Source organism: Vipera berus (genome assembly GCF_964194415.1).
Source record: "Vipera berus genome assembly, chromosome: 11".
Lineage (NCBI taxonomy): Eukaryota > Metazoa > Chordata > Lepidosauria > Squamata > Viperidae > Vipera > Vipera berus.
The window spans coordinates 3819414-3829557 of NC_138214.1; the positions used below are offsets into that span (position 1 = coordinate 3819414).

The 10144-nt window shown below is 47.9% G+C and overlaps 1 protein-coding gene across 2 annotated transcripts in view; it reads right to left on the reverse strand.

Moving 5' to 3' along the window:
- The window catches only part of TBC1D8B (TBC1 domain family member 8B), a 32145-nt gene extending 22915 nt beyond the window's left edge, over positions 1-9230 (reverse strand). For both annotated transcript variants that reach the window (XM_081336814.1, XM_081336813.1), the window contains exons 1-2: positions 9060-9230; positions 993-1103 (exon numbers count right to left, since the gene is read on the reverse strand). In XM_081336814.1, coding sequence (XP_081192940.1) covers positions 993-1103; positions 9060-9213 — 265 coding nt within the window. In that variant the 5' untranslated portion in view covers positions 9214-9230. The remainder of the gene's footprint in view (positions 1-992; positions 1104-9059) is intronic.
- Between the last annotated feature and the right edge of the window lie 914 nt (positions 9231-10144).

Below are 10144 nucleotides of genomic sequence, written 5' to 3' on the forward strand. Positions count from 1 at the left end.
AAATAATAGTGGTATAAATACAGGCAGTCCTCAGCTTACAGGCACAATTGGGCCCTGAATTCATGTTGCTAAGTGAGCAATTTGTTAAGGGAGACATTTCTTAAGACATTTGCTAAGCGAACCACTGCAGTTGATAAGTTAGTAACAAGGTTGTTAAGTGAAACTGCCTTCCCCACTGAAGGTTGCCGACTGTCGTAAATGTGAGTCAGTTGCCGAGTGTCTGAATTTTGGTCACACGACCACGGGGAGGCTGCAATGGCCGTAAGGGTGAAAAAAATGGTCCAAAGTCACTTTCTTCAGTTCCATGGTAACTTCAGTCACTAAACGAGCTGTAGTAAGCCGAGGACTTCATGTAAATAAATAATACAATGAATGGAGCAACCTAGAACTAAGAAGATATTTTCGGACAGTTAGAACAATCAACCAGTGGAACGACTTTCCTCCAGAAGTTGTGGGTGCTCCAACACTGGAGGTTTTTAAGAAGAGACTAGACAGCCCTTGGTCTGAAATGGTGTAGGGCCGTGGTGGCGAACCTTTGGCAAGTGTGCCACAGGTGGCATGCAAAGCCTTCTTTCTGGCCATGCCGTGGCCCCAGACCTAGGCCTTCAGCTGGGTTTTATAAAACCTTTTCGCTTTAGGCCTCCGCCGCCGTGTCCAAAAAAACACACAGATAGGGCAGCCTAGAAAAGTAAGTGCCCTCCTAACCATACCCAAGCACTCCGAGTTTGTTGGCGATGTGCATTTTGCTCTATGAGTTTATGGTGACCTAACCCTAAGTGGAATTTTCCGCCAATGGGATTTTCCCATGTTTTACCAGGAAACATAGATGGGGCAGCCTAGAAAAGTCAGTGCCCTCCTAACCAAACCCAAGCACTCCGAGTTTGTTGGCGATGTCCATTTTGCTCTATGAGTTCATGGTGACCTAACCGAAGACCTCCAAGGTCCCTTCCAACTCTGTCATTCTATTCTAAATAAGAATTTATCGTACTTACCGCACGCAATAGACCAGTAAACCTGAGAATCCGGGGTCTGGTGCAAGATACGGAAAGGAGCCACTTTTGATGTGGAATCCAGAACAGCATCCAACGTCCCAACCAGCAGACCTGCAAGATCAAGGCCAAAGTTCAGGGCCTCTCCTCAAGGGCACAAGAAACACACACACACATACACACACACACACAAACCCTGTGGGAAGAGAGACGAGGGACTCTTATGATCCAGAAGGACAAGCTGTGAAGGAATCTGGGATGGAGAGATGCACTCTGGGGTACCCCTGCCACCACCCCAAAAGTAGGGGGAGTGAAAAAAAATTGGATTTTTCTTGCCATAATATATCCCCCCTACCTTCAAAGTGCACGTAGTCCTCAACTTACAAGCACAATGCAGCTCCAAATTTAATGTTGCTAAGCGAATCATTTGTTAAGCCAGTTTTGCCCCACGGTATGACTTTTCTTGTCCTGGCTGTTACGCCAATCGCTGCGGCTGATAAGTTAGTAACACGGCTGTTGAGAGACCCTGGCTTCTCCCCCCCTCCATTGACTTTGCTTGTCGGGAGGTCGCCAAAGGGGATCCCACGGGACCATGCATCCATCATAAATGTGAGTCGGCTGCCAAGCGTCTGCCTTTTTGATCATGGGACCACAGGTGCTGCAAAGGCCATAACTGTGAAAAACAGTTGTAAGTCACAGTTTTCAGTGAGGTTGTAACCTTCACAATCATCACTAAAAGAATCGTTGTAAGTTGAGGGCTGCTGTATATGCCTGTACTCGTCAGAAAGGTCATAGAAGGGTTGCAAAAAAGGTACTGGCATTCCCAGTGTTTCCAAAACGCAAATCGTGGCCATTTTGTGGGCATGTTGCCCTGTGTTGTTTTAGCCTTAACCACTTTCCTCTTGTCTAAACACCCAGTTTGACATGTTAAAAGAGTTTTTCTCAGACTGCAAGCCAACAATGACGGCCATTTAAGCAGCTCAGCTGAGAGGGTCCTACATGTATTATGACCACTAGTATTTTAAGTTCAGTTGGTATTAAATTTAGCTGTTATTTTTTTTTTGACCACCCATCCTGCGAATACAACTCTTGGTGGCTAATAATTCATAATTCCAAAGATGTAATTAACCATTCCAAAGGACTAATCGTCCCAAGGAAAATAATTCCAAAGAAAGTCCAAAGAACGCCATTCCAAAGAAATTCCAAAAAAAAAGTAATTCCAAAGAATAATAGTCTAAAAAATTCTAAAGAAGGAAGCATAAAATGGCAACAGAGAAATTGCCCTGCCCCCCCAAAAAAGCCCCAGCATTTTGCTTCTCGTAAGATTTAACCAGGCACGTTCTGGGGTGTCTCTGGGATTTTCAACCCCAACCCAGCCTACCCTACAGGGCTGTTGTCATGGGGGAATCAAATGAAGAAAGATCCTAGTTGGGTTGCCTTGAGCATCGGGAAGAAAAGGCAAATTATAAAACCAGTAAACATGTCGTTCAAAATTCTACAAGGCACATGGAGGTAATTCTCAACTTACAATAGTGACCGTTCAAAGTTATGACAGCTCTGGAAAAAAAGGGACTTATCACCCTTTTTCACACTTGAGACCGTTGCAGTGTCCCCAGGTCATGTGATCAAAATTCAGACGCTTGGCAACTGGCATGTACTTGTGAAAGTTGCAGCTTTTGTGAGTCTTTGACAAGCAAAGTCAATGGGAAAGCCAGATTCACTGAACAACCGTGGCAAGAAAAGTCATAAAACGGGGCAAAATTCACTGAACAAAGGTTTGCTTTAGCCACAGAAATTTGGGGCTCAATTGAGGACTACCTATAGAAGCAAAACTTCCCCTTAGCAGTTGGCCAAGAGAAATACAGTACATGGGTTTTTTTTCTTTGATTAACCAATAACATTTAAACCCTCGCTCAGTGGGTTAGGACGCTGAGCTTGTCGATCAGAAGGTCGGCAGTTTGGCGGGTCGAATCCCGAGTGCCGCGTAACAGAGTGAGCACCTGTTACGCGTCCCAGCTTCTGCCAACCTAGCAGTTCGAAAGCACGTAAAAATGCAAGTAGAAAAATAGGGACCACTACGGTGGGAAGGGAACAGCGTTCCGTGCGCCTTTGGCGTCTAGTCATGCCGGCCACATGACCACGGAGACGTCCTCGGACAAGCGCTGGCTCTTCGGCTTTGAAACGGAGATGAGCACTGGCCCCTAGAGTTGGAAACGACTAGCACGCATGTGCGGGGGTACCTTTACATTTACCTTTTACCCCATTTATATCATCCGAAAGCAGGTTGTAACAACATGATTAACACTTGAGTTCTTTAAAAATAAATATTTATTGAACGAAGAAGTCAGCCAAAACAACACAGACGCAGAAACCGTGTCCACCAATCTTTTCTCCTTGTCAAGGATGTGTTATATTTTTTTGTTCGACTGTATGGCCAGTTTGGAACAAGTCAAATTGTTAAAAATGATGGCATTTTCATGTACGGTTGCAAAAAAAATGGTGATACAATCGGTCTGGATAAATTAGAATCTGATCTGAAGCAAGGGATTGCAAAGAAGCAGGTTTTTTTTTAAAAAAAATCAGAAACGCAAAGAAGATAAACTTGGTGAGTTTCTAATTATTCACGTTCATGCTCCATCTCTCTCCCCTCCCACCCCACCCCCCATTTATTTCTGCATTATAAATAGATTGTTGATTTAAGCTTCATGGTTCACCAGCATTTGCAATTCGCTGTAAGATGACAAAACCGGTCTTGTAAAAACCTTTGCAAACACACATCTAGCGTGAGGGAGAGAATTAGCAGTTAAAAGAAAAGCAAACAGCAATAAAAAAAAGTCTCCAAAAGTTTGAGAATGTGGCAGGTACTGGCCTAGTTCAAAGAAATGATGCACGTCACGCTAAATCATAACCCTGGATATCAATTCTCTCGCTGACAGAAGAGACCATGTGCCAAAAATTAGCAGGTAGAGTTGTAGCAAAACTGAACTATAAAGGTAGTCCTTGACTTACAACAATTCGCTTAGTGACTGTGCAAAGTTACAACAGCACAGAAAAAGTGATTTATCGCCACTTTTCACACTTCACGCATCCCCATGGGGACAGGATCAAAACTCAGCTACTTGGAAACTGACTCATATTTATGACAGTCGCAGCGTCCCGGGTTATGTGATCCCCTTTTGCGACTTTCTGACAAGCAGTCACAGCAGTGATTCACGTAACAACTGTGGCAAGGAAGGTGGTAATATGGGGGCAAAAGCCACTTAACCACTGCCTCGCTGAGGAGCAGAAATTCCTAATTCCTAAGCCACAGACCATCTATATTTAATTCACCATAAGGTGGGTTTAATTGCTGTCTCCTTCTGCAGGTAGGTGAGGTTTAATTCACAAGGTGGCTGTTGAGTAGGAAATACCGTAAACGGAAGCCTTCTATCCATCGCCTGGACGTGTGCAAATAAAAGCCGGCTAGATATCCAAAGATAAATAAATTATCATCCAGGCAGGAAAGGATAGGAAAGTCCTCGGAGAATCAATATCTAACGTCATGTTTCAACTGTAAATATGGGCTTAGTCATAGGTTTTATCGCTGTCTCCTTCAATTTTAAAAGTGACACTTCCACAACCGTCTTCAGGGGTCCCAGAAGTAAAACTGGCCAACTGAGTCGAAAGATTCCTATTTGGGCTCAGAATGAGAACCGTTTTCCTGTCTCCTCTCCAAAATGCTTCTTAGGAAAATGGAGCCTATGAAGGACGAGATGAAATCTGTGTCATTTTAAAAAGCCGAAATGAATACCTTGCCTCTTCTTGCAGGACATGAATTATGGAAGACGATCTGCAGGGAAATATGATCACCACTGACTTTCACTGGCTGAAGAGAGGTTTGTAAATCCGCAGTATTAGTCATAAAGGAAACCTGTGAGTCAAAACCAGCACCCTTAGCTAAATTCTTGTTTTCCTTTTGCGCTGTCTCCTCTGGAACAAGACTAACAGCAAACATCCTGAAGAGCCAAGGCCGTTAATATTTCAAAGGCTGGAGAAGAGGCTAGTTACAAACCACCTCACCTCCGAAAGAGTGGCAGGGGGAAAAAAAACAAACCCACAGAATATAGGTTAAGACCTTAGAAAATTTCACTTCCATCAGGCCAATGCCTTTATCTGTCATCTTTATACGACTTATGAGAATTAATCGGTCAGTTCTGCATCCTTCTCAGGCTTGCAAAAAATAGACCTTTGCGTAGTAGCCTGCAGAGAGATGGTCAATGTTTTAATGATGAAAGGAGGTCCCTGGATCTCCACCTGCTTCACGGTCTCCCACCCAAGTAGCTTTCCGGACCAGCTAATTTAAGAGGTCCTCCATGGTCTTCTTCCTCTAGGACTTTGCCCATTTACCTTGCTTCCCTGATTTTTTTTTTCTCCTGGTGATCTTCCATTCAAGAAGCAACCAAGCCTGCTTAACCTGAGATCAGACAGGTGGTGGCATCTGGTTGGGAAGGTGGGACCCTCCCCACTTTTCCTTCTTCTGATCTTGACACCTTACACTTGGCATCAACCAGAAAGCACCCTTTCGTACAACAGCTAAATCTGGGAATGGTGGCTTCCCAAACACTGCAGAAGAAGAACAGAGGGAAAATGGGGATGGAATGTCATTGACATTTAAGCAAACTTAACATGTTCTTAACCCAACGAGTCTCTAGATGCAGATTTCCCTTTCTGCCCGGTTAAAAAGGGCAGCATTTTTGGAGTCCTGCAGCCAGTGGGCAACATCTGGCGACCTTGGATTGGCTTTTATGAATGGGAAATACATCCACAGACTAGACGTTTGTCTGGGAAATGGAAGAACGTCCTGGAAGATGCTAAGGCGGAACTATTTATGTATGGCAACCTTGAAAACTGCAAACCATGAAATTACCAGGAGCTGAACTGAATGTGTGGAAGTCTTTATTTTAAGCAACAACAAAAAACAACAACCCAGCAAGCTTGGAAGGCTGCGTAGCTCTTCTTGATACGTTCTATTCTGCTTGCATGCAGTCTAGTTCACCCTTCTACATCGCCTGCCACACAACAAGTGGAAGGGAAACAGTTGAAACCACCAACAAAATCATTTCGGTCATCATTTTGGGCTTCAGTCGGCAATTTGTGCTAAAATAGACAAAAGGAATTGGATTGTACACCTCTAGGACCTTCCAACTGCTGGTGAGACTGATATCAACCACGTCCAGCAAATGTGGCTTTGCATTCCAGCCGGTCACAAAATAAACAGCACACTTTGAACTCTGAATACTGCAACACCTGATTGGCACTAGCACAGCAAGAGACAGAGAGAAAAATCCCAAGGACAAATCCTGCAATATTTCTCCTTCTGTGGCAGGTCAATACGCATTGACCAACATGTTTTTGACAATCAAGAAGAACTTGCACAGAGAAAATGACTCAAGCTGAGACTCTGGTTTTTAAACTCAGTCATGGCTTAACAAGCTTCGATGGAACAGGGTTGCAGATAGCAACAACCATCCAACTTACGATGGCTCCATTCACCCAGATGTGAAGGCCTAACCACGGACCCGTTCAAGGTTAGGAGCTTAATTGTGGACCTGTTCGAGGTTAGGAAGATACCCACTTTGAAAAAAATGGTTGTCTTCCTAACCTTTCGCCCTGGATGCTCCTAGAAAATCTTGGCAGATCTTGACAAAGCTGAGCTTATGGTTACTTGGATGGGTGACCAAAGGCCAACTCAAGCCAGCCAGCTAAAATACATTTTTCATGTTAACAAAGGAACCAAAAACTTTTGCCCTGTTGCCAAGAAAACAACCACCTGGACCATCATTATCACAATGAAGCCTTGGTCTTGTTGGTTTGGAGATCCGGACCTCCTAAGTGACACATTTATAGCAAAAGACTGCATTTTCAGTCCCAACATCTGTAAAAAAATCTCCTCTCTCTTTGCATGGCAAGATGCTGCAGCTGGTTCAGGATGAAAGCTGACAGATCTCAGGCTGGGAGCCAAGGTGATCCAGAAAAGAAACATGAGGAGGTCACACAGTCCATAATAGCACAACGCAATTCCCTGCCGCAGGATGGTGCCTATCAGCTTGTGCCCTAAAAAAGCCTGCTGGTTAACAGTAACAGGTGTGTTTTTAATGAGGCTGTAATCTCTCTAGGGGTGCATTGGAAAAACAAAAGGGTTTGGAAACAGCTGGGTCAACAGCTGGATCTGGAAGATTTTCTTCTACAAAAGCTTGCTGAAGATATTGGAACTCTGAACATCTTTTAAAAACCGGACACCGAAAGATGCCTGCTTATCTCTTTTATAATAATGTGGATTTTATTACAATATAAAAGCTTAAAAGGCACATTTGGAGGGGGGGGTTCCTTAAAAGGCACATTTAGAGAGAGGTCTGATCAGCTGTTAATTGGCTGCCACCAGGAAGGGAGGTGAAGATACAGGAGAAAGAGAAAAGGGCGCTATTTGGGCAAATTTTATTCCTAGTTAAAACCTCGAAATAAAACCAACAGCAATGGATACTTTTCCCACAAAAGGCTTTTGATGGCACTGGCTACCTGGCCCAGGCCGCTATTTTAAAACCTCTATATAGCCTCATGCAGTCTCTAAATTATATTTATCTACCTGCATGTACGCATAAAGGGTTACAAGGAAAACCAAACTGGAGGCTCAATTGTTTGGAAGGGGCTGTTTAGAAATAAGAAGCGGAAGCAGAAAAACTCTCTCAAGATTTCCTTTCTTCCTTCCCTCCTCTCTCCCTTCTTCCTTTCCCTCTCTCTCCTGTGCTTCTTTCCTCCTTCCTTCTTCCTCCATTCTTCTCTCCCTCCTCTTTTCCTTCCTTCCTTCCTTCCTGGTGGGAATAAGATCCATCGCTTTCACCCTTAAGTGGCAGGCATCTTCAGAGCCTCCGGCTGGGAAATTAGATGTTTCCTCCCCAAAATTCAATCCCGTTTTTCGCAGATTGCCTGCCCCCCTCTCCTCGTCCCCAGAAGAATTCTCTCTCCCCAAAGTTCGGACCACCGGACCGAGCTCCTCCTTGCTAGCCCACGTGGCCCGGGACAGCTAAGCCGAGCCTCCAGATCCAGGGGAAGTCTATCAGCCGCAAGAGAAGCCGGGAGGGGGCTGGCTCTCCGAGCTTGGCTCCCATTGTCACGTCGGCGGTTGTGGCCAGCCAGGGGGGCCCGCGCTCCACGGGCGTCTGCGGGAGGGGAGGCGGGGGCCGTTGCGAGCTTCTCCAAGGGCTCCTCTAGGGCAGCGTTTCCCAACCTTAGGAACTTGAAGATGCGTGGACTTCAACTCCCAGAATTCCCCAGCCAGCATAGCTGGCTGGGGAATTCTGGGAGTTGAAGTCCACGCATCTTCAAGTTCCTAAGGTTGGGAAACACTGCTCTAGGGCGGGGGGGGGGGAGAAGGGAGTTTTCGGGGCAGCCTTTGCCTGATCCCCGGAGGTTTTTAAGAAGAGGCTAGCGAGAGTAACGGCCACTTGTCTGAGACGGTATAGGGGTCCTCCTGCTTGAGCAAGGGGCTGGACTAGAAGACCTCCAAGGTCCCTTTCCAGCTCTATTCTATTCATTCACCGCCACTTCGACCCTCTGCCCAGCAGATCTTGAAGGCGGAGGGGGAGACTTTCCCCAACTTTTTGCCCCCCCCCCGAGCTTTCCAGCCTGGGCCGCCCCCTCCAGTCCACACACACACACACACACACACACACACACACACACACACGTCCTTGCTAGGCAGCCCCACTTTTCTGGCTTTTTTGGGGGGGGGGGCTCCAGGAAGAGGCCCCTCTTGCAAGGGAGGGGGGCTCGAGAACAGATGCCAGTCCCACCCCCCCCCAAGCTCAGCCCCTCCGCGGCCTCCCTGGCAGGGTCGTCGTGGCTCGGGAGGAGGAGGAGGAGGAGGAGGAGGGGGAAGCCCCCCCCTCCAAGAGCCCCAATGCAAAGCCGGACCCCCGCCCGCCTGGCCCACCTGGCAGGGCCGGCCGGAGGATGCCAGAAGGGAGCGGGGGGGGGGAGAGAGGAGGGACCCCCCCCTCCAGCGACCCACGCGCGAGCGCCGGGGCGCCTCACCGGTCAGCCCTCCTCCTCCTCCTCCTCCTCCGCCGCCGGCGCCCTCCTGGCCGGAGCCGCGGCGCCGCTGCAGCACGAAGAAGCGGTTGCATCGCTCCTGCACCCAGAGCCGCAGCGCGCTCTTCAGCAGCACCTCCTCGGGGTTCAGCCACATCCCGCCGCCGCCGCCGCCGCCGCTGCCCAGCCCGGGCTCAGCTGGAGGGGGCGGGGCCGGCGCCCCCTGCCCGCCCGCGGCGCCCGACGGGAAATGTAGTGCCGGCGGCGCTTCCGCTGGCCGCCTTCCCCGGCGGAGGAGGGACGCACTACAAGCCCCGGCGAGCCCTGCGCGGGTGGGAGGGTGGGATCCGCCCCCTGGGGGGCGGGGTTAGGGAGAAGATGGACAGGTAGGGAGGCTGGGGCGAGCAGCAGCAGCGGCTGGTCCAGCGGCCTTGGGGAGGGGATGGAGGCTTCCCTTTGCTCAGCTTGGTCCAGCTCCCGCTCCCAGAATTCCCCAGCATGCACGCGCCTTTAAAGGAGGTGTGTGTGTGTGTGTGAGAGAGAGACTTCATTTCCCAGAATTCCCCAACCGGCATGGCTCTTCCATTCCCAGAATTCCCCAGCATTCATGTGCCTTTAAAAGTGTGTGTGTGGGGGGGGGAGGTGTCACTCCCAGAATTCCCCAGCCAGCATCCATGCCGGTATATCATATGAAGGATGGGGGGCTTTAAGTCCCAGTATTTTCTAGCCTGGATTGCTCTTGAAAATTCCCCAGCCAGCATGCGTGCATGCTGGGGAATTCTGGGAGTTGAACTCTACCCATCTTCAAAGTGACCCCCACCCTTTTATTCCTGAGAATTGCAGGGATTTGGGGTGTTGTCATCTCTTTCGGCAGCAATCCAGCTCTCTTCTTTTTTCAGCGATTTCTTTCCTGCCGACCATCTCATTTGCTCTAAAGGTAGTCCTCAAGTTACGACGGCCCTTTGGGACCAGAAATTCCGTGGCTAAGCAATGCAGCTGAAAAACACTACGTCACATTCGTATTTTAAGAGTGTTTTACTCTTTATTTTAGATATGTGGTTGTATTTTTTTTTTGGGGGGGAACATTA